The sequence below is a fragment of the Mobula hypostoma genome, chromosome 5 (assembly GCF_963921235.1).
Source record: "Mobula hypostoma chromosome 5, sMobHyp1.1, whole genome shotgun sequence".
Classification (NCBI taxonomy): Eukaryota; Metazoa; Chordata; class Chondrichthyes; order Myliobatiformes; family Myliobatidae; genus Mobula; species Mobula hypostoma.
Genome location: NC_086101.1, coordinates 149,649,135 through 149,676,964, shown reverse-complemented (window position 1 = coordinate 149,676,964; position 27,830 = coordinate 149,649,135). Strand labels below are relative to the sequence as shown.

General features: G+C 40.5%; 1 protein-coding gene across 13 annotated transcripts in view; it reads right to left on the bottom strand.

Moving 5' to 3' along the window:
• LOC134347072 (receptor-type tyrosine-protein phosphatase delta-like) overlaps positions 1-27,830 on the bottom strand; it is a 2,469,925-nt gene that overhangs the window by 135,562 nt on the left and 2,306,533 nt on the right. For all 13 annotated transcript variants that reach the window (XM_063049175.1, XM_063049163.1, XM_063049170.1 and 10 more), the window contains 2 exons: positions 14,292-14,548; positions 6,145-6,235 (listed from right to left, as the gene is read on the bottom strand). In XM_063049175.1, the coding sequence (XP_062905245.1) occupies positions 6,145-6,235; positions 14,292-14,548 (348 nt within the window). The remainder of the gene's footprint in view (positions 1-6,144; positions 6,236-14,291; positions 14,549-27,830) is intronic.

Genomic DNA, 27,830 nt, shown 5'->3' with positions numbered 1-27,830 from the left:
GGCGCCCAGCCCAGATCGATTCTGGTCAGATTTCTCAGTCACAGAACGAAGGAAGAGGTGCTTAAAAGGGCATGGCAAAAGAAAGGTTTCATGTGGAGCAACTGTAAAAGCAGTTTAGACCACGACTACACACCGGGGATTCTTGCCAGACGGAAGGAATATACGGAAACACGGAGAGTCCTGAAGGAAAACAACATCAGATTCCAGACCCTGTATCCAGCTCGGCTGAGAGTCTTTTACGACGAAGGGACAAAAACTTACGCTACGGTGGAGGAGGCAACGTCGGACCTGGCGGACCGGGGACTACCTATTAAAGTTATCACCCAACCGGAGTCGCTACTGAAGAGGATTCGGCAGAAGTTGTGGCAGTTAGTGGGGCGAGGTCGCTCCACTCGAACCAGAGTGTCAAACTACAAGGAAAAGCTGCAAATATTCAGACGCGAATGTACAGAGAATACAGATAATTAAGAGAAATGACTGAAAAGAGTAAATCGGACTTAAAGGTAAAATGAAAACTGGTAACTGAAAATAAACTAGGCGGAATAACTTGAATGATAGCAATATGGTCGAGACATAAATAGGAGAAAATTCTCTATGATTATTCAAACTGCTGAGGGCCCTCTAACACAGGGTGAAGATAGAGGTTATCCCTCTGAACTGAGGCGGGTCGGTGCTCAGGCCTCACTGTGGGAAGTCGGGAAAAATTTTCAAATGTTACACGTTCAAAATGTCTAGGGTGTGGTTGTATGTCTTGGTTTACTGTTGAGAAGGGATTGCTTACTGTTTGGTTAGAAAAGGAGAGTGTTTTTTTTCTACAGAGAAAAATGCAAACTAAATTGGTAAAAATAATTTCCTATAATGTTAATGGGGTTTTGAATCCAATTAAAAGAAATAAGATTATGTCTAAATTGAAAAAAGAGAGGGCACAAATAGCTTTCCTCCAGGAAACACATTTGAGCCAATCTGAACATGGAAAATTAAAAAGAATGGGCTTTAAGCATGTATTTTATTCATCATATAAATTGAGTCACAAAAGAGGGGTAGCTACTTTAATATCAAGTACTCTTAATTATGAACATATTTCAGAGACTAAAGACAAAGAAGGACGGTTTGTAAAAATTACAGGAAGAATAGGAGGTACAGAAATAACATTGCTGAATGTTTATGCTCCTCCAGGTTGTGAATGGTCATTTTATAGACACATTTTTGACCTAATGGTCAGTTCTCAAGGGGTAGTAATTTGTGGAGGGGATTTTAATATTAGATTAAATCCTGTATTAGATTCTTCAAGAATAGTTACTCAGAATAAACCTCTGACTCGGAAAATGAATTTGTTGATGGAGGAGTTGGGAATTATAAATGTGTGGAGGGAATTACACCCCACTAGTAAAGATTATACACATTACTCTTTCCCTCATTCAGCCTATTCAAGGATAGACTATTTCATTATCTTTAATAGAGATAGACTCAGGATAAAAAACTGTAATATTGCAACAATTGATCTGTCGGATCATAGCCCAGTCTCTATGTCTCTAATCCTGGAAAGGAAAATGAGGAAAACACTATGGAGGCTGAACTCACATATACTCAATAACCCAAAAGTAATGGAGAGATTAAGGGGAGAAATCAAAGAATATCTAGACACGGGAGAAACATCACCAGTGATCTTATGGGATACATTGAAAGCTGTACTGAGAGGGAAAATTATTTCCATTACTACTCACATGAAAAAAATCAATGCACAAAAATTAGCAGACCTTCAAGGAAAATTAAAACAACTTCAAGTTGTAGATAGCAACAAAAGTAATTCAAATCGAAAACAGGAAATTAGGAAATTTAAAAGTGAAATTGACGATATTTATACGTTGGAAACTCAAAGAATTTCCTTTACCTGAGACAAAAGAATTATGAAGTAGGAGGTAAATCAACTAGATTATTAGCATATAAATTACGAAAACAACAAGCAGACAATACAATTCATAAAATAAAGAATCCCAAGACAAAGCTTGTGGAGAGTACAATAGGGAAAATTCAAGAGAGTTTTGAAACATATTATCGAGAGCTGTACTCCCAACCCCGGGCCCCAAATGAGCCCTTTATAGACAGTGTATTGAATTTTTTAGATCTACCTAAACCTACAGATTTACAAAATGAAAGTTTATTAGAACCAGTAACTGTCAAAGAACTGAACGTGGCCATCTCTAGGTTAAAGGCTGAAAAGTCCCCGGGTTCTGATGGGTTTACCTCAGAGTGGTACAAGTCCCTGAAGACACAGTTAGCCCCATTACTACTTAACACCTTTAATTGGATCTTGCAGAGAGGAGAAACTCCACCTTCCTGGAGAGAAGCGATTATTTCAGTTATTCCTAAAGAGGGTAAAGATAAACTAGAATGTGGCAATTATCAGCCAATTAGTGTTCTTAATTTAGATTACAAACTATTTACATCTATATTAGCGCGCAGATTGGAAAAGTTTTTACCTGGCCTAATCCACCTAGACCAGACTGGATTTATTCAACAAAGACAAACACAGGACAACATAAGGAGAACTCTACACATATTAGAACAGGTTAATAAGAACGAGACAGAGACAATGGTAGTAGGATTGGACGCTGAGAAAGCTTTTGATTTGGTTAGTTGGGCATTCCTATACAGAGTGTTAGGAAGATTCGGCTTTCAAGAAAAGTTTATTAAAGTAATTCAGACTCTATATGACAGCCCTACAGCCCGAATTAAGATAAATGGGGACCTCTCTGACTCCTTCATCTTAGAGAGAGGCACTAGACAGGGATGCCCAATTTCTCCTCTCCTTTTTGCGCTATATATTGAACCGCTTGCCCAACTAATAAGACAGAGCGAAATCGTAAAAGGTATCAAGGTGGCAGGGATTGAACAGAAAGTGGCGTTATTCGCAGATGATGTTTTGGTCTATCTGAGTGAACCAGAAAAATCATTTATAGGATTGTTTACACTGTTGGATGACTTTGGGAAAATATCAGGTTATAAAATAAATGTAAAGAAAACGCAGGTTATGTCCCTAAATTATACACCATCCAAAAAATTGCAGGATACATACGATCTTAAGTGGGAAGCTAAATCATTAAAATATTTAGGAATAACCCTGCCAAAGGATCTTTCAACGCTGTCACAGGTAAATTATGGGCCATTAATCTCAGAGATAAAAGCAGATATGCATAGATGGAATCTTATCCCCTTTTTAAGTTTCAATTCAAGGATAAATACTATAAAAATGAATATTCTTCCTCGGTTATTGTATCTTTTCCGTACTTTACCTGTGGAGGTGGATGATAATCAATTCAGGGAATGGGACAAATGGATTTCCCGCTTCATTTGGCAAGGAAAGAAACCTAGAATTCGATATAACACCTTACAGTTAGTGAAGGAAGGAGGAGGTATGGTTCTTCCTTGCCTGAGAAATTATTTTTATGCCTCACAGATAATCCCTCTGTTATATTGGTGTAATAGGGAATATAAGGCTAGATGGAAGGAAATAGAATTTGGATTAGTTGACAGTTTTCCTCTACAGGCCTCAATAGCTGACAAAGGATTGATGGCCCAGTTGGAAAAATTTAAAAACAGTTGGTAAATCTTACATTAAAAGTATGGCAGAAGGTGGTTAATTCATGTGGAATTAATAACATGTTAAAACTCCTCAGATGGTGTGCATATGATACCGAATTCCTTCCAACAGAGGAGATAAAAGATTTGAGCTATGGATAAAGAAAGGACTTACAACCTACCTCTCATTTATAGATAAAAGAGTATTACAAAGTTTCCAAATCCTGCAGGACAAACATGGCCTAGACCACAATGACTTTTTTAGGTACTTTCAAGTACGAAACTATGTTAACCAGAGTTATGGATATACAGACCTATCAACAGTAGAATTAGAATTTTTCAAGATTCTGAATTCGGCTTGCAGTTCAATACCTAGTAAATCAGTTTCTCGATTATATAATGCACTCTCCCATGCTAAAAATGTAAACACACTGTATATTAAAGAGAAGTGGGAGAAAGAAGCGGGGTTGGTACTTTCAGAGGAGGCTTGGGGGAAAATCTGCAGCTTTCAATGGTCCTCGACTAATTCTTTGACTTGGAGAGAACATTGTTGGAAAAACATTATAAGATACTTCAAGACCCCATATCAGGAAAAATATAAAGATACAAACGTGACGTGTTGGAGAAGGTGCGGCTCCAAGGAGGCAAATCATTTTCATATTTTCTGGGATTGCCCTAAATTAAGTCTATATTGGGAAGGTATTCATAGAACATTAGTTAAGGTACTTAGGTCCCAGATACCTCTGAACTTTGAGATGCTCTATTTGGGGCATGTATTGTTTCTTGAACAGAAGGAAGATATAAAGTTGCTGCAGGCCCTCTTAGCGGCAAGTAAGAAATCAATCACTAGAAAGTGGCTAAATCCAATACCACCTACATTAGAAGATTGGCATGAAATTATCTTGGAAATATTTAAAATGGAAAAGTTGACTTACTCCCTGAGAATTCAAAGAAAAATTTTATCAAATCTGGAATAAATGGATTGAATATATAACCCCAATGCGAGCAGACTTTAGATGACTCTCCTAATGATTTATACTGCTCTTCTCATCAACACAGTAATATTGCTAACGTAAGCGCCCCTAGTCTAAATGTCTTTTTTTTTGTTTTCTTTTGGAAAATAGAGAATTAACACAAGTAAAGGGAAAGATTTGGGAAAGGGATAAAAAATGATAAAATTAGGTAAATAAGTATATAGAGATTGGATAATTATGTCTGGGGGCAGGAGCAAGCATGAACAAATTAGGATATAAACACCTACAATGGTTGTTACATAGGCTTACATACAACATTTTGGACCAGTAGAAATGGTCCAGAAGAGATATATGGAAACTATTATTACTATTTTTCTTAACAACTAATACCATTACTTAGCCTAATAGATTAGTATTACCACAGTATATAATTATCTATTTAAGTGTCTAATTTCCTTTTATATCATCTCAATGTGTACTGAAGAATGTATAAATAATTATAGTTTTATACATACAAAAAAATGGAAAAGGTTATATGTGTGAAAAAAGTACATGATATTTGTGAATTCCTTATCCAAATAAAAATAAAATAAAAAAAAAGAAAAAAAAAGAAAATCATTCTATTACAAGAGGATAAACGTGAATATAAACATGATGGTCAAATCCACTGGTTGGCTCTTCTTGTGACAAGGTGAATGTTATCAGTGAAATGATACAGGTCAAAGTTGCTCGGCAAAGAGTGCAAAGAACTTTATTCCAGGGTTGAAGTGTCAAATTAAAAAGAATGTGCATTTAAGGTGAGAGGGAGAAAGTTTAAAGATGTGTGGGCCAGTTTTTCTTTTACACAGAGAGGCAGGTGCCTAGAATGGGCTAACAGTGGTAGTGGAATCTTCACCATTCCCTATTCCTGTTTCTCTCTCTCACCTTTTCTCCTTACCTGCCCATCACCTCCCTCAGGTGCTCCCCCCCCTTTCCTTTTTTCCATGGTCTTCTACTCTCTCCTATCCTTCTCCTGCCCTTTATCTCTTTCACCAACTTCCCAGCTCTTTACTTCACTCGTCCCCTTCTCCCGGTTTCACCTGTCACTCGCCACCCTGTATTTCTTCATCCACTCCCCCTACCTTCTTACTCTGACTTCTCATCTTTTTTTCCCCAGTCCTGATGAAGGGTCTCGGCCCAAAATGCCAACAGTTCCCTTTTCCATAGATGCTGCCTGGCTTGCTGAGTTCCTCCAGCATTTTTTATGTGTGACAGTGGTAGTGGTGGAATCATATACAACAAGAGGCTGTTACATAGATACACAATATGCTGGGACTGGACTGATGTGGATCATGTACAGGCAGAAGGGAGTTAGTATAATTCAGCATTGTGTTCGGCACTGCGTCACATGCTGAAGGACTGTTCCTGTGCTGTAATGTTGAAATTCTAAAGGCTGATATTTTGGAGTTCTCCTTCACAAGACAAAGAACAAGTTTACAGTATTCAGAATTAGGTTTAATATCACTGGCATATGTCGTGAAATTTGTTATGAACCCTTTCTACTCCTTTTCCTCTAATGAGCCATTCAACTTAGCAGCAGCTATGCACATACCTCCTCCAAGTCCATTTCATCTGGACTTTCCCAGGGTTTGATAAACTTTCCTTGGGATTTCTTCAAAGGCACAACAATAATATAGTAGCCTCTGTTAAGAAAGAAGATAATTGATTAGTGCATTGAAATATTTGTTTCAGTTAATAAAAAAAATACAATTCTATTCAGCAAACTATGTTCTTAAGTGAATGCACTTGCTCAATGTACATCTGCCCTCTCTCAGGCAAAGCTGTTCCATTCACCATGGTCATTTGAGTCCTTCAGATGTGAGCTTTCAACCTTGCAGTCACATGTTTCTGAGGCAGCAGCACAGAAAGAACACCCCTGCCCCTCAACACCCCCAAATTCTGATTTTGTTATCCGCAGCAAATACTAGCGGTCCTTCCTCCCGACAGGAATTCGCTGAAACCACTGGGGGAATTTCCTTTCAAAGGATCTTCTATAATCAAAACATGAAAGTAAAAACAATCCTAGACACAAAATCGTAAAACAACTTGACATTAATTCAAGTCCTCAGATCACCCATCAGATTAGCCTAAAATTAAGAATCTCATATTTAAAGTTGCCATACTTCTGTAAACTTTTGTAAATCAAGGGAACAAACTTTGAATTAATCTTCACTGGAAAGATTTATGGAAATTAATTCTTACTATTCAGGCAAAAACAGTTGCAGTACCAACTGTTCATTGATGATAGGTGATATATTTCCTTATATTGCCAAGATAAAATACCAGTGTACTACCAAGTTATGGAAATAATGAATACTTGCCAAAATGTGGGGCATAAATGGAGTTGCACGTTAATACAATTGGACTTTTTACAAATCTTTTATTTCTCAGTATGTCTTTATTTAACCTTCTTTTAACCTTAAGACACTTGTTATCTTGTAAGGTTAAATGAAGCTGCAAGCACAGTTACTATGCGAGTTATTAGTTCACTCAATTCTTTTCCTTACAAATAATTCAAAATACAGGACAGTAGACTTGACTTCCATGTCATGAGCTTTATCAAAAACATGAGCAGACACAGAAATTTCCAGAAAACGACACTTGTAATTATTAGTTTTTAAAGAAAAGTACAGAGGTTTTTGGCAAAGAAAAAAAAGCTGAGATCTAACTCTCACAATATGTAGAATATTAATGGTAGCTATGTCATTAATTTCAGCCGAACTAAAAAACTAAACAGCAGCAACCTCACAATGCTGCACATTGAACCAAAGCTCAGACAAGGGCTGGATATATGCCATTCACACACATTATCTCTCTGCAGCCATTTGGATCTGTCACAAGAGCATTGCTAATCTTAGTGGCGCAGAAATGGAATGATGCATCAGTAAAAGTCTCATCCTTTAGTTAACAAGTTGCTACCATAGATTTTTAAAGCTTTTTAAATCTGTCAAAAATAGTGTTTTGCTACTATTGATATGTACAGTTCTGCTAGTTGTATCATACAACTGTTAGGAGTTAGATGATGAATGCCATGATCCCTAAACTTAGCAATTCCCATATTTTTGTGAAAATGTTCCTAATAATAATGCTAATACTCATTCAAAACTGCCTGAGTCAAGAGTCTTAATACGTTCCCCTAGTCAATAAGGCCTTGTCTGATCATCTACATCAGTGCCGTATTCTCATCTTCTCCCCATATCCCTTGAGCCCTTTGGAATTAAGAAATGTAGCTTAGTTTGATCCCATTATATCTTAATATTCTGATACTGCACCTTTCATGATAGATGCTGTAATTTTTCTGCACTGGTAAGCTGACTTGTCTATGACACTGCTTATTTTTTTCTTGCTTTTTAAAATCATGGGGCTATATTTAACTCACATCGATCTATAAGAACAGCCCCAGAGTTGCAAAAATTTTGGAAGATGACCACCAATGCACACTCTATTTCCAAGGCCACTGTTTAGCATCCTGGGTGTTGATCATCTGTGCCTGGAGCTTTGTCTTTATTTCTTAAGCACTATTCCTTTAATCATCCTGATTTCCCTCAGTGTCTCCCTCTCTCCATTGTCTGGCTCTGCAACCTTCTGGCTGTGGCCTCCTTTGTAAATACAAGAACTCTTCAACTGTTCTACCATTTCCTTCTTCCAGACTGGAATTCCTCTCATTTCTAAATATAGGTTTATCTACCTTAACTTTTACCTTTTTTACATTTTTATAAAGCATTAACAGTCAGTTTCTATGTTCCCTGAAACTTATTCTCTCATACTTCGTCTTCTCCCTTTAAACATTCCTTTTGTTACCATTGGCTTAATTCTAAACCACTCCCAATCCTGAGGCCTGATGTGTGTGTTTTTTGTTGGTAATTTTACGTTGGTAAATTTATGTGTGTTCTTTGGGTCTCATATTTTCCTTGATTTTCTTTGTAAGTCACAGTTGAGCTCCCTTTCTTGATTTGTTTTGTGAAAGACTGGAATGAATAATTATTGAACTCGATGAATAAGTTCTTTTAATCAAATCACCTGCCTAACATCAATCCATTTATTAATCTATCATAACTACGTGTAATTCACATTTCATACAGATCAGATTCAGGAGTCTAGTTATTCATTCTTCAACCTCACTCTCCATCTTACTGAATATTATCAAGGCTTGGTCACTCTTCCTAATAGAGCCATATACAAAACTGGCAAAGATTCCTGATTCACCACACAATACCCTGCTTGGAATACCTGTCCTCTACTTGGTTCTTCAACGTCTTAGTCTGAAAAAGACATCATCTCTCGGACTATGGGAATTCCCACTCTGCAGTATTATTGCCAATCTGGTTTCAGCTATCTCTAAGCAGATTAGACACCCTGATGGTTACATCTATATTCTTCTTGCATGCATCTCTAATTTCGTAACTTAATTTTCCAATCTTTTCTCATAACTGAAAAGCTCTATCCCAGAATCTCCTCCACACACACACAATGCACCGCTATCACATCTTTCCTCTACCATAGTGAACAGACCAATACACAGTATTCCAGCTGAAGACAGCACAAATTGGAGAATTAAGTGATTGCTTCTCTTACAGCAATAATGACATAACCATTTATATTTATTTGTATTGATAATTCATTTACCTTACTATGAATGTTCTGCATATTGAGGAACAGGGTCTTTAGACTGGTCTTTTTGACATTATTAGCTCTCTTAGTTTTTTTGCACTATCTACCTACTTGACTGACACTTTCATTTCTTTCATCTTCTGCCTTTGTTTCTTCCTTTTCTGTCCTTTATTTCTTTCCCTGTTTCTTCTTTCACTACTTCCCTGTTGAATTTCTGATAGTTTTCACAGAAAACCCCATCCAAACAGATTCATGAAACATCCCCACCCACTGTCCCTGAGCATATTGCTCCATTATTCCAAAATTTATTACATTAAGTAACAACATTAAAAAGAAGAGAAGTAGAAAATTTAAGACTGAAGCGGTTGAATAATAGGGGTTTGAATAATGTATAAATCAGAAACATTGAGAAAGTGTGTTCAGAAAGACTGAGCAATAAGTAGCAGTGGCTGCAGAGGCAGGTAGGAGTCCCAGCAAACAATGTGAGGCGGCAATTCTAATTTAAATGAACTAGGTTAAAGCAACTGACCAAAATTCCAGTGGTGAAGGACATAAGGCACTACCTCTAGCTTATGGGCTGACATTTGGTATATGTAGGCTGTAAGGAATGAAACTGGGGAGAACTCAGAAGAGTGGGAACAAAAGACCAATTATATCACTGTTTAATGCATTTAAAATATTAAACTCATTGCCATTTTGAAAACTAAACACTGATACTAAAACATTTCTCAAGGAAATGGCAGATAATTTGCTACAATAATGTAAGCTGTGGTACATGACCAGAGAAGGCTTGATGTACCAACAATATTTCAAGACCAATTTGCAATTTCAAAAAAAAATGTTACTTAAAAAATAGTGCCACAGCAAGTAAACTTAATAGCCTGGAAATACACAAGCAGGTTATTTAATAAAGATCAATCTTGTGTTTTTACTTTAATATATAAAATCAGAGAAGGCTTGAATAATGTTAAAAATACTCAGATATTTCCAGTTTATGACCAGGTCAATTGAAAATACAGCTGATCTGATCAAACTCAGTGCATCAACAGAAATCCTTAAGTTGATTTGACTGTTAATTGTATTAATTTAACTTGCTTTGAAAATTAAGATGAAGGATTTAATTTGGAATTTATATTACCAACCAAGCAATCAGACAATTGAACAATTTAAATAATTCTAAATAAATCTACATTCGAAGGATGGGATAGGTTCTCGAGTGCTTATTATTTTATGTGATGCACAGGAACAGGGTGCCATTCACCCCGTGCAACTCCTCTAATATACAATCAGATCACGACTTATCTGCTGTCTCAGTGCCATCTTCCTCTGTTAACTCCATATCCTTTGAACTCAAGAATAACTGAAATCTATCAATCTTTGCCATCAATATACTGAACAACCAAGACTTCATAAAACCCAATTGGGTAGGAAATTCCAAAGGTTTAGTGATTAAATTTTTTCTCATCTCAGTCTTTATGGGGGCCATGAGCTCTGGTTCTAGATTCACTAGCCAGGGTAAATGCTTCTTCCATGCATCTTTCCCTGTCAGGAATTGTACAGGAGGCCTGATCCAAAAGCAGAGCAGTGAAGATAATTTAGCGATGAGCGATAACTAACAAGCCACGAGGGGGGCCACAAAACAAGAGAGAACAGATACTAAGCACAACAAAGTAACCGAAGGCTAGGAACAAATGATAGAGATTGGCTGGTTCAATGAGTGAACACAGACTGTGACTGAGAGCTGGGTGTGAATAGGCTGCAGGTGATGGGTTAGAAACAAGTGGCAGGTGACTCCTACTTGCTGGGTTGAGACTGGGAGGAACCTGCATGTGCAGTTTGACAGGACAATCCCCCCCCCCGCCCCATACCAACCTATGGCTAGTCCCAGAAGCACCTAAGTTCCCTCGTCCAGGCGGTACCCTTCCCAGTCAACCAGGTATGGACTGGGCACATTATGGGTAGGTAGCGAATAGCTGATGTACATCAGAGATCATGCTAACCACCAGAACCAGCAATCGCTGAAAATCCTGAGTCCATCATGCACCTAGATAGTTGGAGAGGGGTGAGGAGAGGGCCCTCTGGAGTGCCTCAGAACGCATGGCTGCCAGCACATAAATGCAGTTGTCAGGTGCGCTGGCTGGAGCAAGCTCGTGCCATAGGGCCTGGCAGAGCAGAATCTCAAAGTGCTAGACAATTAGGGCGATGACTGGACAAGACAGAATGACGGAACGATGGTCTGAGGGTCGGTCTGTTGTGACAGTGTTTTTGGAACCGGGTCAGGAGATGGTGAAATTGAATTGTTCGAAGAAGAGGGCCCAGCAAACCTGACATGGGCTGGGGCTGAGTTGGCAGGTCTGTTGTACAGTTATGAGGTTCTTCTGGGCGGTACAGATGAGGAAGGGCATGACGTTTCCCATCACCCAATATCTCCAATCGTCCAAGGTCTATTTAGTGGTGAATAACTCCGTGTCTATTACTCCACAATGGTGCTGCGTGGATTTGAACTTCACCAAGATGGCACAAGGGTATGTCTTTCCATCCGGTCCTTGCTGGGAGAGAATAGCCCTAACACCCACGTCAGATGCATCCATCTCTACCAGAGAATCTCCAGTGGGATTCGGATGGTGGAAAATGGGTTGAATGGTCTCTTTTGCTTCTTGAAAGTGTGGTCTGCAGCAGCAGACCAGATTATCACAGCAGCTGACTTGGTTAGAGAGCTGAGAGGAGCAGCAATTTGGCTGTAGTTTCTGATGAAAAGGCGATTGAAGTTGGAGAAGCCCAGGAAGTGCTGTAGCTATCTGAGGGAGTGCAGTCGGAGCCATTCAATGGCCGCACATCCTTTCTCTGGTTCTCTGGTTATGCATTGGCGTGGAAGGAAGTAACATAAGACGGAAATGACTGGGACGTGGAACTGGAATTTTTCTAATTCACAGTACAGTTGGCTTTCGAGGAAACACTGAAGGACTGAATGGACATGACAGATGTAGTCTTAGGGCAGATGAAGATGCCGTTGACGTAGATGAACAGATACCTGTGTAGCATATCTTGGAGGATCTTGTTAATATAGGCTTGAAAGATGGCAAAACTGTTGGAAAGTCCAAAAGGCATCATCAAGTATTTGCAGTGGCCCGTGGGTGTAAAGAACGCTGTCATCCACTCATCCCTCTGGCAGATGCTGATCAGGTTGTACTCACTCTGTAGATTCAGATTGCTGAAGATCTGGGCCCGCGGAGTGGTTCGAATGTGCTACCCATCAAGCGGTGAGGGTACTGCTTCTGAATAGTGAATTTGTTGAGTCCCTGGTAGTCGATACAGGGACGAAGACCTCCATCTTTCTTTTTCACAAAGAAGAATCCTGCACTGGCTGGAGACTAGGATGATAGAATGAAGCCATGCTGTAGCACTTTAGTGATGTAGCCATTCATGGCTTGGGTCTCAGGAAGGGAAGGGGACAACAGATGGCCTTGAGGAAGGATTGGGTCTGGAAGAAGGTCGATCTCACGGACGTATGGTCTGTGCAGTGGCAAGGTGCTGGCTTCCTTTTGACCACAAACAGTGCTTTTATTGTCCCAGTTAGCGGTGGCCTAGGTCAGAGCTCGCACAGTCGAGAGAGATGACAAAGGCAATCTTGGCTCGGTCTGCAGAATAGAGATGGCTGGAGCTCAAAGTGTAAGATGCATTGGAGCACTGGGACAGGAAGTTGCGGCATTGGATTGGAGATCTATCAAAGCATTTGTGCACCTGAATCAGGGCCTCCGAGGGAGATGGTTGACTGGTGCAGTATTGCTGTATTGCAGTGGAGAATTGGTTGAGAGTGATAAGCAGATGGTCAATAACATTTTATTTTTCGAAGCTGAATAGAGTAGACACCCCATTTGCTTAAACTTACCAAGTGGGACAACCCAATAATCCAATTCCCTGCCCTCATCCTAGGGAAACATTCATTGCATTTTCTCCATCAGAGGTAAATCCTTACTTTGGCATGGAAACCAGAGTGTACAATATTCCTCATGCTATTTGTGAGGGCTCCATATAATTTCTGTTAGATGTCTCTAATTTTGCATTCAAGACTTCAAAATGAAGGTCAACATAGAATTTGACTTTCCAAGTGCTTGTTAGCTTTCAACATAGATTTCAGAGGGATGTCAAATTCTTAGCAAATTCCAGCACCTTTCAATTACTCATCATTTAAGAAGTAACCTGCTTATTTTTTTTGAATAAAGTGGCTGACCCTGCTTTTTTCACATGATATTCTAGTTGCCTGTGTTATTCATTAGATTAGCCTATCCATATCTCCCTGAAGCCCCACTGCACCTTCCACACATCGAATATCGCCATTTAGCTTTGAGTCAACAGGAAACTTCCTTGCATTACATATGGTCCCTACATCCAGCTCAGTGACACTGATCATGAACAGCTGGGGCTAAAAGATCGAGTCCTTACAGCACCTCACTAACCATGCCTCACAACTTGAAAATAACCTTTTCTTTGTCTGTCAAGCAGTCCTTAGTCACAGACTTCTGTGAACTGTGCTACTTACCTTGAAGTCTTTAGGCAGAGGGTAACCTTTCTGGGTTTGCTCATCATTTCTTTGCAGGAACACAACTTCATTATTTTGGTTTAATTTGCCATTTAATATGCTTTTTTGCTAATTAGGCAAACTTTATAAATTTGTTTGTGCATTTCAAAATATATTAAATTTTAATGCAGCTTTGATTGACAACAAATCTCAGACTCTGGCTTTGCCTCTTGCCAATGGCTATCAGCTATTTTCAGGGACGAGGTGTCTGTGGCACACCACCTGAAGTTAGTTGTCATCCTGACCTCAATGATTTAATTGAGAGGGTGCAACGGAACAGTGAAATCAGACCTTTTCATCCGGTTCTGGTATACTCATATGGACGTGTCCACAGCCAATGATTACAGATTTTGGGCTAGCTTCAGTACAATCCATTGATTGACCAATGATCCATTGATTTTTGAAATTGTTAAACTCAATACAATGCAAAAATGCCAACAGAATAATAGCCTCCCAATGAGATTTGAGTGCAAATTTACACTGTAAATTATTAAGTGACTATTTCTTACTTCACTGGGGCTGGTGGTGTTGGCACGGCTGTCAACTCAACAGTTAGCATTCCATCGGAATTGGTTTTCTCAATCAGGACAGGCTTGGTGCGGAGCAGGTCTGGTGCTGTGTGTGCTGAAACCACTTGCTGCAATCCCCCTGCGCTATTCCCCCGATTGGTCAACACAAAGGAATACGATGTGTCAGGGTTTAAGTTGGTGATCAACTTCTGCGTAGCTCTCCCGTCCACCTCAATGTGGTCATTGTTGTAGATGATCTAATTAGTTGAAGAATAAAAACACCCCATTAGTTTTTTTATTATAAACTCACTACAATTTAACCATAATACCTTAAAAATTCACCTGTAACTGACAGCAATAAACATCTAAAATCAAATCCAGTGCGTAGCAATTTGCCTTAAAATTAACCTCGTTCATTTCTGCAGAAGGTGAAGATCTAGACAATCATGTATTAATTGTTGAGAATAACAAATCAGATGGAAGGTCACTGACCTGAGATGTGAACTACTTCCTTCCCCAACCTGTCCACTGTTTTCAGCATTTCCAGTTTTGATTTCAAATATCCAGAATCACCAGCATTTTGCATCTGGACTCGTGTTGACTAATTCAACTACAGACTAATGCTAATTCCTGACTAAAATGTTAATTGTGGGCTATTGAAACAAATTATGGGAAAAAGGAATTTGTGCCATCAGTTGCTTAAGTTACATTTTCAGTGTACTTCTTCTTTAATCATCATCATGTGCCATGTTGTATGATGCAGCCGATCATAGTCTCATGACCATGATTGTTCTTGGCAAATTTTCCGACAGAAGTAGTTTGCCATTGCCTTCTTCTAGGAAGCGTCGTTACAAGACGGGTGACCTCAGCCATTATCGATACTCCAGAGATTGTCTCCCTGGTCTAACCAAGACTTGTGATATGTACTAGCTGCTCATATGACCATCCACTACCTGCTCCCATGGCTTCACGCGGTCTTGATCGAGGTGCTAAGCAGGGACCTTGCCCAAGGGTGACCTGCAGGCTAGTGGAGGGAAAATACTCCTTACACCTCCTTTGGTAAAGACGTACCTCCACTCCGCCACCCATTTCTTTAATCAGTTAAGCAGAAAATGATGCGAACATATTGTACTGCTGCTCCACGAGGGCAGAAAGAAATTATTGTCACCGGAGGACAGTGAATGACTTTGTTTTGCATGTGATCCATGCAGATCATTTTATCGTGTCAGTGCATTGAGGTAGTACAAGGGAAAAGTTATAGCTGAAGACAGAATGAAGAATTATAGAGAAAATGCAGTGCAGGCAGACACTAAGGTGCATGGCTATGATGAGGTAGATATTGAGGTCAGAGTGCATCTTATCATACAAAGGAAGTATTCAATTGTCTCATTACAATGGGATAGAAGCTGTCCTTGAACTTGGGGGTACGTGAGAGAGTGGAGGAGTCGAAACGTTTGAATTTCTATTTTTCACAAGAGACAACATTCGTATTTTCCATTCAGAAACTGGATGGGTGAGGAGATTTATTGAACATGATAAAGAACGTAGTTATCAGAAACGAAGTGATCAAAATCAAACTGAGAAGTGTGTCTGTGAACATAAAAATCACAAGCAGGAATAGGGCACTCAATCTCGTAAGCACATAAGAAGATCATGGTGTTTCTGATTATAACTTGAATTCTGTACTCCTGTATGGCTGCAAAACCTCTGTATGTCAAGGATCTATCTAACTCTGACTCCAAGTCCATAGATCCCTGGAAGTAACTAAACAGATGAATAGGGTGCTAAAAAGGCAAACAGCATGTATGTCTTTATGAGTTGAAGAACTGAGTTCAAGAGTTAGGAAGCTACACTGCAGCTTTATACACTCCAGTTAGGCTACATGTGGAGTATTGCATTCATTTCTGGTCGCCACTTCATAGGAAGGATGTGGAGGCTTTGGAGAGGACATCGACGAGCTTTACCACGATGCTGCTGGATCGGTGGGCATGTGCTATAAGGAGAGGCTGGACAAACTCGGAGAAGGGGCTGAAAAGAGATACAGTATTATGGGAGGCACAGACAGAGTCTAGGTGAATCCGATTGGGTTACTTGGAGAAATTGGTGGTAGCAGAACATTGCATATGCAATGACCATAGGATTAACTTCGATGGCACAAAACTACAGTGCCGCACCAATGGCTTTAGGGTCTGCCTGGTGAAGCAAGCCACTGAAATAAAACTAGAGAATAAGAATTTCAAAAAAGATTGTCTCACTCTATATAAGAACTGGAATACAATTTTAAACAAGGTTGGGACAGCAGACACCTGATTGGTTTAAGGACGAACCAATCAGGAGGGATGGACGACAGGAACTGAGTATATATACCGCTGGACTAGACATGCCAAGGCACCACTGCAAATGAAGATGGCTGAGTTTGTCATTGAAACTTCGGTTAAAATCGACACCTGGATCCGGTTTGAACCCCAAGAAGAGTTTATATGCCAAAGAGATTAGTTTAGTTGGGTGTGTGATTATTTATTTATTTAGCTTGGCACAACATTGTGGGCAAAAGATCTTTTTTTCTGTATTGTCTTGTTCTATGTTTAAAAATACTGAAAGAGTATTTCCACAACCCTTTGAGGAAGGGAGTTCCAAAGACTCACAGCCCTCCGAAAGAAAAATAAAACTGCCTCTTCTGTGTATTAAATGGACGACTAATTTTAAAACAGCGACTCTTGTTCTATGATGGCACAAGAGATTGGTTCCTCTACTGCCAGGGTGAGGCTAAACACAAAGTAGAAGAACAACATTTCATCCAGATAGCATGAACATTCAATTTTACAGCTGTAGCTAAACCTTCCCCCACCTGACCCTTTACTGTCCCTTCTGATCTACCCAGTTCCCCCTACACCTACCCCAGCCACATCACCCTGCTTCTTTCCCCTACCTTTATCAGACACCCACACACTCCCCCCCCATTGCTCCCACTTCCTTTATTTGATTCTATTCTCCACCTTCCTCTCCGATCAGATTCTGTCATCTGTAGCCTTTTGTTGCCCCTGCCTATCACCTTCCAGCCTCTGTCGATATTTCCACTCTTCCTTCCTCCATCTGTGTGTCAGCCCTCCTCACCAGGATCCACCTATTGCTCCATTGCTTACCAGCTCGTGCCTGGGACTTCCTATTACTTCTTTGTCTTCAGTCCAGATGTAAGGCCTCAAGTCAAAATGTCAACTGTCCATTTCCCTCCACAGATGCTGCCTGACCTAATCATTTGTTACCCAATATGTGGGATTCTTTGATATCAGACTTATCAAGATCCCTTGGATCATAAGTCTTTCAAATAAGTCTTTTCTCACTCTTCTAAACTCCAGCTGATACTGGGCATTTGGAAAAGAGCCAATGTTTTCCAGTCAGTGATAAAACCAAAAGGTTGATCCAGGGATTTACTAGCTGATCAATGTTTATAACTTCTATCAGAAAAAATAACCCACAGCCTCACTGAGTAAAAGCAATTCACAAGCAGTTAATAAGAGTCATGGATTTAACTGACAAAGACATGAGATAGAAGTATCCGTGATTCCAGTATTTGTTATCTCGATATAAATGCAGAACGACGTACTGAATTAACAGAATATTGTGTTTATTCTACATGCTGATTTCAGCAGGCAGTAGGTAATGTTGTGTAACAAGAATATTCTGGCTTGTTTGAAGACTCATGAGGTCAGAAAGGAAACTGTTAACTGTGTATTTAAGCAGTTAGTTACACGATAGGTAGCTAAGAGCAGCTCTGACAGAAAACAAGGAAGATAAAAATCTAAATCTTGAAACTGAAACGTTCATATTGTTAAAGCAAAATAACTTATCATGGAAAATAATTTATTTTTATTTGGAGATACAGCATGGTAACAGGTCCTCCTGGCCCAATTACTTCAGACCAATTAACCTACTAACCTGTACATCTGGAACGTGGGATGAAATTGAAAGACCCGGAGGAAACCCACATGATCATGGAGAGAACGTACTAACTCTTTAGAGAAAGTAGCGGAAATGAATCCGGGTTGCTGGGACTGTAATAGCAATATGCTAATCACAACGCTGTCACGCCACCCACGATATGAAAGTGATATGCAGGAAATTATAAACATGCACAGAAATGGCATTAGCATAAGTTCCAAGAATTTAATGGATTTTAAAGGGGATGTTGTTAAATAAGCTACAGCAGGTAAAGGAATCATGTCTATTTTGATGAAGGTTATCACACTCAAAGGTAATAACTGTTTAGCATAAAGAACAGATAGAAGTTAAAACATTCCCAGGGTAGAAATGTCAAGTACTAGAGGATATGCATTTAAGGTGAGAGGGAAAAAGTTTACTTTCTGCACAGAGTGCTGAAGTGTCTGAAATGAACTACCATGGGTAGTGGTGGAAGCAGACTCAGTGGTTGTTTGATAGACATGAATATTCCTTGAATGGAGGGGATTGATGCTGTATAAACAAAAGAGATTTAGTTTAATTTGGCATTATGTTCAGCACAGATACTACTCCTGTGCTGTGCGGTACTGTTTTATGATCACTGATCCATGATTTCCTCACTTGGAGACCCCGGTCAGTATAGATTGGCAATAAAATCTCCTCCACAGTCACCATCAGTCAAGGTTCCCCTTAGAGCTGTGTGCTTGGCTCCCCCACACACCCCATTCTACCGGCTTTATACCTATGACTGAAAGGCTAAGTACAGCTCCAATTTGCTGATGACACCATTGTTGTTGGCTAAATTAAAGATGGTGATGGAATGGCACAGAGGAGGGAGATTGAAAATCTTGTTGAGTGGTGCCACAGCAACAGCCTCCATCATCAGCAGTCCCCACCATCCAAGCTACACTCTCTTCTTGCTGCTGCTATCAGGAAGGATGGATAGGAGCTGTAGGACCCACACTATCAGGTTCAGGAACAATCAGGCCATCAGACTCCTGAATCAGCAGAGATAATTTCACTCACCTCATCTCTGAACTGATTACACAACCTAAAGGCCAGGCAGCATCTCTAGGAAGAGGTACAGTCGATGATTTGGGCCGAGACTCTTCATCATGATGAAGGGTCTCGGCCCGAAACATCGACTGTACCTCTTCCTAGAGATGCTGCCTGGCCTGCTGTTCACCAGCAACTTTTATGTGTGTTGCTTGAAATTCCAGCATCTGCAAATTTCCTCGTGTTTACACAACCTAAAGGCTCACTTTCAAGAACTCTGCAACTCATGTTCTCAGTAATATTTATTTACTTTTTTTTTGTATTTGTACAGTTTGTCTTCTTTTGTACATTGGTTGTTTGTCAGTCTTCGCGTGTAGTTTTTCAATGATTCTATTGTGCTTCTTTGTTCTGCTGTGAATGCCTACAAATGAATGAATCTCAAGGTAGTATACAGTGACATATATGTATTTTGATAATAATTTTCGTTTCAATATTTGAATGGATTGGGTTGAGGTGTACGTGTGTATGTATCTGCAGAGTATACAGAGGCACCACTGCTTTAAAGGAGTCTTGAACTTTGGTTGACATCAGCAGGTAAAATCAGACTGTCACTTTTTTCAATGGATTTCACTGATTTTGAACAATAATCTCTTCCTCTAAAATGTGACATAAGTTGACTTAGTCCTGCAGAAAGGCTACAGTGAAGTGAATCTGTGCCAATAGGGTCTCAAAAATAATCCAATGTGCATTTCCTGCAGGAGAAGATGGCAGCGTGACGCAGCTTGCGCGGCCACTCCGGTGAATGATATCTGTAATCTGTCAAGTAGGGTGCCATGCACAATCTTGATTTGATGGAGACAGACGTGAGAGAACGGAGGAACATCTGGAGAAACTTCAGAAATGCCTTTTTCACTGCCACTGTTACTGTGTGATCAAGAATCTCCGGAGGAGAAGGCCCCGAATCCTCGGCTTTGCTTGTTGCTTGGCGGCCGGGACGAGGTTGAAGCGCTCGGCAGAGATGGTCCTCGGTGTCAAAGGGCTGGTCAGAGGCTTGAAGCTTTTGGACGGACTCAGAGTCAGCTGTGGTCGGGTGCTTCCAATACATCGACAGTTGCCAGTGCCTGGAGGTTTATGGCAGAGAGAGTTTCTCCCTTGTGCCGCCTGCTATCGGGGACTATCTGGAGTGGATCGGAACTTTGGGACTTTTTTTTTACCGTTCCCATGGTCTGCTCTTTATCAAATTATGGTATTGCTTTGCACTGCTGTAACTATATGTTATAATTATGTGGTCTTGTTAGTATTAGTCTTTAGTTTGTCCTTTTTTTGTGATATCACTCTGGAGGAACATTGTATCATTTCTTAACGCATGCATGCATTTCTAAATGACAATAAACGAGGACTGAGTGTCCTCATAATCTAAAAAAAATTGAAACATTGGGAATAAAAGCCCATGGACCAAGTTGAACAAGAACCTCGCTGAGCGAAACCTGGTCTCCAAGAATGACCCTGCCTTAGGATACATTCAAATAAACAAATTTGCTTACGGATAAACAATTAATGGAACCATTTAATTCAGAGGTACTCAAGAAGTGAAAGGTGGAGAAGTGTAGGTGTCGCCAAGGATTATTGGGCTGTACCAAAGGGTGATGTGGCCCCTGAAAATGCGTAATATTTGTAATGTGTAAATTCCCTCATCAACAGCCAGTAGAATCGATGGGACAGCCAACTCGTACAACCAGGAAACGGCTGGGGCTGCCTCGGCATGTTTCTCGGCCACTGGCTTCTTCAGGAAGAACATGTTGCAGCTTCCACTGAGATCCATCAGTCTGGGGCGCAGCAGGAGGAAACCCGACTGACCGTTGAGCTGAGGGAGGAGTGCCAATGCCTCAACCCACACTGCCGTAAATGGAGAGCTCAAGCTGCAGTAGACCAGGCCATCAGCAGACTGCATGTTTCTGGTCTGAGGCCTCGAAGAAAGAGAGAAAAGGCATGGTAGTGACAAGGACAGAGCAGGAGTGCTACTCGGTAGCACAGAGCTGTCAGGGAAGATGGACAAAATGGTAGGGCACCATCAACAAGTCATTCAGCTGGTCTGACCCGTGGAAGGTCCCACAAACCAGAGTCAACTCCCTCAGCAGGGCAACCTGTGACACCTTGCCCGGCTCCCATAATCTTCACCAGTAGTTCAGCTGTGTATGATACTGCCAATGCCAACCTCCAACACATCCTAGCAGGATGCAAACCTGCACTGCCCCAAGGGCATAGCCGATAGCAACATGACTAAGTCCTCAGGAAGTCAGCAGAAATCCAAGAGACCTGCAGGTGGGATGCGAGAAGCAGCCTTTCCCCAGCAGGATAACAACTCATCCCATTCGTTAAGGCTGGCAAGAGTGCTGAACGCACCTGCCCAGGAGCTCCTCTCCACAGGCATGGAGTGGAACATGAGGGCAGATCTCGGCAGACAGCTACCGCTCCCCATGGAAGTCACTACCACATCTCTCCGCCCAGAGACAGTACTGTGGTTCATGGCCGCCTAGACAGTCCTTCTCATTGAGTCAACTATCCCATGGAGGAAGGGGTGGAGGCTGCACATGAGTGGAAGAGGCTGACGTACTCAGACCTGCAGCTGAGTGTAAGGAAGCTGGCTGGAGGACTATCATCTACTCTGTGGAGGTAGGATGCCGGGGCTTCGTCGGCACATCAACAACAAGGTTACTCCATAATATGGCAGTGACCGGAGCGAGGCTCAGGAGGGCCACCAGAGTTGGCTAAAGAAGCAGAAAAGGGCAGCTGTTGGCTGCGGCTGAGAAGGAAGGACAGAAATTGAGGACCAACTAACCCCATTGAAAGCTGCAATGGGGCGGCAGGGAGACGAACCTGTCACTGCTCTGCCACCAAGAGATGTACCAGAGCTAAGGGAGGGAAACATCAATGAGTGGTGGTCCCTGCAGCTGATCTAAGGGTTCTGTTGGAGGTGCGGCAGGCAGCAATACCATTGGGAGCCAATAAAGGTCAGCAATGCTAGAGTGAATGTTGAAAGGGACTTGGTGTGACATAAGGCATAAAAAGAAAAGTTTTAGAAAACCTCATTAGTTGAAAGCAGACTGAGAAATGCAAAAGAGGAGAGGATATATTAGTCAAGATATATTCGTCAAGTCTGGAAATAACAAAGGCAAGGGCTTCAACCACATGAGCTGAACAAAGATGCGAAGATGCATCAACAGATGTGAAAATGGCACAGATGCAAACAATAAAATTTAAAAGCTATCTAATAGAATAGCAAGGTTGCAACAAATAAAGTGCTGCATTAACTCAGCAGATCAAGCAGCAGTTGTGGGAGGAAAGGAACTGTTAACATTTCAGGTCGAAGACCTACATTAAAGTTGCAAGGAATCTTGCTCTGTTATATGTAATCACAAGAGATTCTGTTGTGCTGGAAATCTTGAGCAAGAAACACAAATTGCTGGAGGAGCTCAGCATTCAGGCAGCATCAATGGATGGGAATGACGCATCAGGATGAAGAGTTCTTGGTATCTGAGGGAATGATGTAGGAAGTTTTGCTTTGATTCTCCCTAATATGCACAGTTAAGAGATGTGACACAATAGACTTGAAGTGATGTTCGTGTGTATGAAATGAAAGTGTAGTGATTGTGATGTAACTGTAATTACCACACATGTAAAATGGCAGTGGCAGTAATAAGGATTTAAAATAAATCAGTGACAATTCTGAAACAAAAGAAACTTAAGTGCTCCCATTAGAAAAGGGAAATGGAAGGACAAGAATCTTTTGGGTTTTACTTCATTTTAATGAGTAAAGGTTAACAAATATATTGCCATACACTGTCAAATATGTAAACCTCAAGCATGGGATAAATTCTTGAAAGATAGTTAAGTGTAATGAGTGGCATGTTATTTCACATTGCGACTGTTGAATTCAGAAGCATTCTTAGACGATGGCTCACATTTTGCTGTTTGGTCACACTTGTCACTGTGCATGGAACTTGGCACAGGATCTGAGAGCAGATCCCACAGCTTGTATGCTGGTGTATCTTTCTCAGCATCTGTATACACTCCCAGTATGAAGAGCAGCCATGAAATTGTTTGAAACATCCACACAGCCAGAGGAGAAATCCCAGACTTGCCAGCAGTTTCAAGGGGAAATGGCAAAACTCAGCAAAATCTGGGCCACTATTTACGAGTGAGCCAGAGGATCCAGGTGGTGCTCAGTCATACAAATGATAGAAATAACCATGAAGATAATAAGAGGCTTAGTTGAAATGGAAGAACATCCTGAGTCCTCACACTTTACAGGGAAAGAGAAAATAACCAAACAAAATTCAATTTCATGCACATTAGAAACATAGAAGCTGAATAGCTGAGATACTTAAGTTTTTTTTGACACAGAATGGCTGGAAGATAATGCACTTAGAACGCATTGAAATAGCATGGGCTGGATTTGTCCAGTTGATGGCTTAAGTAAAATAGTTGGCATGAACACAACGCAGGATTTTCGAAATGTCTTCCATTGACTATTCACATATAAGTACCAACAACAGTAATTTCATCTGATTTATTTTAGTCAGTGTTAATTTAAATGAAGCTAAGCTTACCTGAAATGTTTTAATCCATAATACTCTATATCAAGATAGTTTTGCATACAGTAAACAATGGAACTATTCTATAAATCTGACCCTTCCCTTCATGGCTGCCCAGATCCATCAGAGAAACATTAGAGTGCAGGAGTGATGCTGCTCTGAGGAGTGGTTGTTCCCTGAACATATTACCGAAATATCAAAGACTTCGTAAGTAGTGTTGGACACACAATTCCACAACATAAGTTACCTTGATCAATAAAACTGTCAGTAGATTTTGAGCCATGGAGCCACATGGTACAGAAACAGACCCCTTGGCTTCCCATGTTCATGTTGACCATGAACTAGCCATCTGCTCTAATTCCTTTTTCCAGCACTTGGCTTCCTAACCTTGGTCAATAAAGTGCTCATCGAGATACTTAATTACTGTCAGAATCTCTCCTCCTTACACTCTCTTATTTCCAAATTCTTTCTACCCTCTGGGAAAATTCTTCAGATTCACTCTCAATCTTCTACCCATTCACCTTCTGGTTTTAGATATCTCAGCTACAGAGAGAAAAAAAATCGTATAACCTGCTCTATCTGCATCCCTCATTATTCTGTACACGTCATTTTCTCCCTCCAAGGAAAACAAAACCAGACTCTCCACCCTTCTGGAACACTCCATCCCAGGCAATATCCTGGTGAATCCCTTCTGCAGGATGCTGACAGATTCCCTGACAGAATTTTTCAACATGATGAGAGACTAGAGGGGTAGATAGGATAGAAACTTTCTCTGTGACAAAGGCATCCAAAAACAGAGGGTGCAAGTTTACGGTAAACAATAAGATTTAGAAGGGATCAGAGAAAGAATATTTTCATCCTAAGGGTGGGTACAATTTGCAAAACACTTCTTAAGATAGTGATGGAGGCAAGTATTCACACAGCATTTATGAAGCATCAGTACAAACATGATCTGCAAAGGTACAGTAGGTTATAGACCAAGAGTTGCTAAATAGAACTGGCAATGATAGATACTTGAGAGGTCAAAACTGACATGGTGTTCTAAAGAGCTGCATGATTCAAAAGGTGTCTAAAACCTCATGGCATAGATTTCAGATAAAAGGCAAGAGGATTAGTGGAGCGCTGAGGAAGTGTTTTTTTTACCCATTAAATGGTGGAATCAGAGACACGCAACCTAATGAAGTTAGTGTAGACAGAGACTTGCATGTTTAAAACTGAATTGCCAAGGCACAGTAAGCCATAGACCAAGAAAGCAGGATTAACATGGATTGTTACTTGATGGGTGACATTGACTTGGTGGGCCAAAGAACTAGTTTCTTTCACTATATGATTGACTCTAACTCCTTTGTTACAATAGCAAATGAGGACACTTAACAAAGTAGATTTTTACAGAAAAATGAACTGCAGCTGGCATTACATCTGATTAACAAAGACAGCAGCCGGTAAATGACAACCGGTCCAATTTTGGAGAAACACAGGCAAGAAGACTTTTCAGATGTAGGTAGGTAAATTCTGAGATATCACATTCCAACTTGTCTCTGCTTTCCACTGTTACTGACTGCCATTATGTACACTTCCAGCATTTTTTCCAGGCTTTCAAGTATGCACTAATATGGTTTCTCACTGTTGTGTCCATAACACTATAAGATATAGGAGCAGAAGTGGGCCATTTGGCCCATCAAGTCTGCTCCGCCATTCAATCATTGGCTGATCCAATTCTTCCAGTCATCCCCACTCCCCTGCCTTTCCCCATACTCTTTGATGCCCTGGCTAATCAAGAACCTGTTTATCTCTGCCTTAAATGCACCCAGGGACTTGGCCTCCACAGCTGCTAGTGGCAACAAATTCCACAGATTTACCACCCTCTGACTAAAGAAATTTCTCCACATCTCTGTCCTAAGTAGACGTCCTTCAATCCTGAAGTCGTGCCCTCTTGTCCTAGACTCCCCTACCATGGGAAATAACTTTGCCATATCTAATATGTGCAGGCCTTTGAACAATCGGAATGTTTCAATGAGATCCCACCCCCATTCTCCTGAACTGCAGGGAATACAGCCCAAAAGCTGCCAGACATTCCTCGTATGGTAACCCTTTCATTCCTATGAATTTAATTCAAGATGGAGTAATGCATTCACGTCTGGTAACCTTGCTACAGGAAAGATGCTGTTAAGCTGGAACGAGGGCAGTAAAGATTTATGGAGGTGTTTCCAGGACTCAAAGAACTGGGTTATAGGGAGAGGTTGGCCAGGCTAGGACAAACTCTTGCATAGATGGCCAAGGAACTTACAGAGATGTATAAAATCAGAGTATGGATAGGATAAATGCACTCAGTCTTCTTTCCAGAATTAGGAAATCAAATTGAGAGCATTGGTTAAGGTGAGGAGAAAAAGATTTAATAGAAACATGTCACAACCACAGACTCTGCTGCGGGATCTACATACCCCCGCAGGCGAGCTGTACATCAGGATTGGAAATCGCACTTTAGTATTTAGGTATTGCTTTCAGCCACAGTGTTGGCATTTTAATTACAGATCGACAGTTTTAGTTAATGGCCCCATTGGCCTAGCATTTATTATTTTCCTTTCCCTTAAAATTCTGCAGTTCACATTAGTCAGTGAATGGTTGACCTGCTTCAGTGCCTTTCTCTCTCAGCACTGGGCCATATTCAAATGTTCTGACAAAACCTGAGGGGGCAACTTCTTCACACAGAAGGGTATATGTACATGAGTGAGCTGCTAGAGGAAGTGATTGAGGCAAGTACAGTAATAACATTTAAAAGATATTTAGACAGATAAATGAATAGGGAAGGTTTAGAAGGTTATGGATCAAACACGGGAAAATAGGACTAAGTTAAGTGGGCATCTCAATCAAGATGGAGAAGTTGGGCCAAAGGGTCTGTTTTTCTGCTGTATACCCGAGCGACTCTACGTCTTACCACATGTACTCATATCCCTGTCCAACCTGTTCCCATCTTCAACTGATCCCCAGCTGAGAACTTTCTCAGGGAAACTAACACTCATCTGTTTAGCGAGTCAGGGTCTTCAGATTGTATACTGTCTGGACGTGCTCTGACAGCTGATGAAGACATGCTATCAAGCTCAAACACCTGTCAAATATCTTAACCATTTGTGAGTGTTTCCAATGCTCAACATTAATTAGTAATTCATATAGTATTAAAAGAAGCTATTTGAAAAACTAAAGCACATAAAACCCAAAATGATCAATTATCTGAATTATCTCAATCAATTACAACAAATGAATTAATTGGGTTTACCACCCTCCCTCACCACTCTTCCTCTCTACATTGAAATGAATGCACTCTAATCTGCTCTGGATTAAGTGGGCAGCTCAAAATGAAGACGGGAAACTGCAAGAAGTATGCAAATAATTGCTGGACTCTGCGAAGATTCCAACACCACATTGCTATGGATCTGACAATAATGGCTGGTTGTGCAGAAGTCTGGGACCTCCATTTTTATGGAGTCCACCATTTCCTCGTAGTTATGAAGAAAACCTAAGTAGCTCCACACAAGTCTTCCAGGATTGTGGAAATTATGAGCCATCATACTTCAAATGGATAATGCTAAAATACTAAACTATGTACATCATAATCACAGCACAAAGGAAAAAAATACAATTCTTAAATAGAACATTCAACAAAGCATCAAGCCACATGTCCCTTTTGGTGTTTACACTCAAAACAAGTTCTATCTCTCTCACCTCAACTTCTGAAAAGAATTTCCTTAACTTCTCCTCTAGCTTCCTTTTGAAAGCAGGCTTCTACTTCAATCACCTTCTCTGGCAAACAATTCCACATTGAACTCTTCCCTGAATATAGAAATAGCTTACTTCCCTATTAAACTAACCACGAGTTCTAATTGCTCCCATATGGCAATATTCTCTGCACACATAACCTGACCAAACCATGCACCATTTTAAGTATCTTTACCGGGTTAATTTTATCTTATGAGAATAGAAAATGCTAAAAACA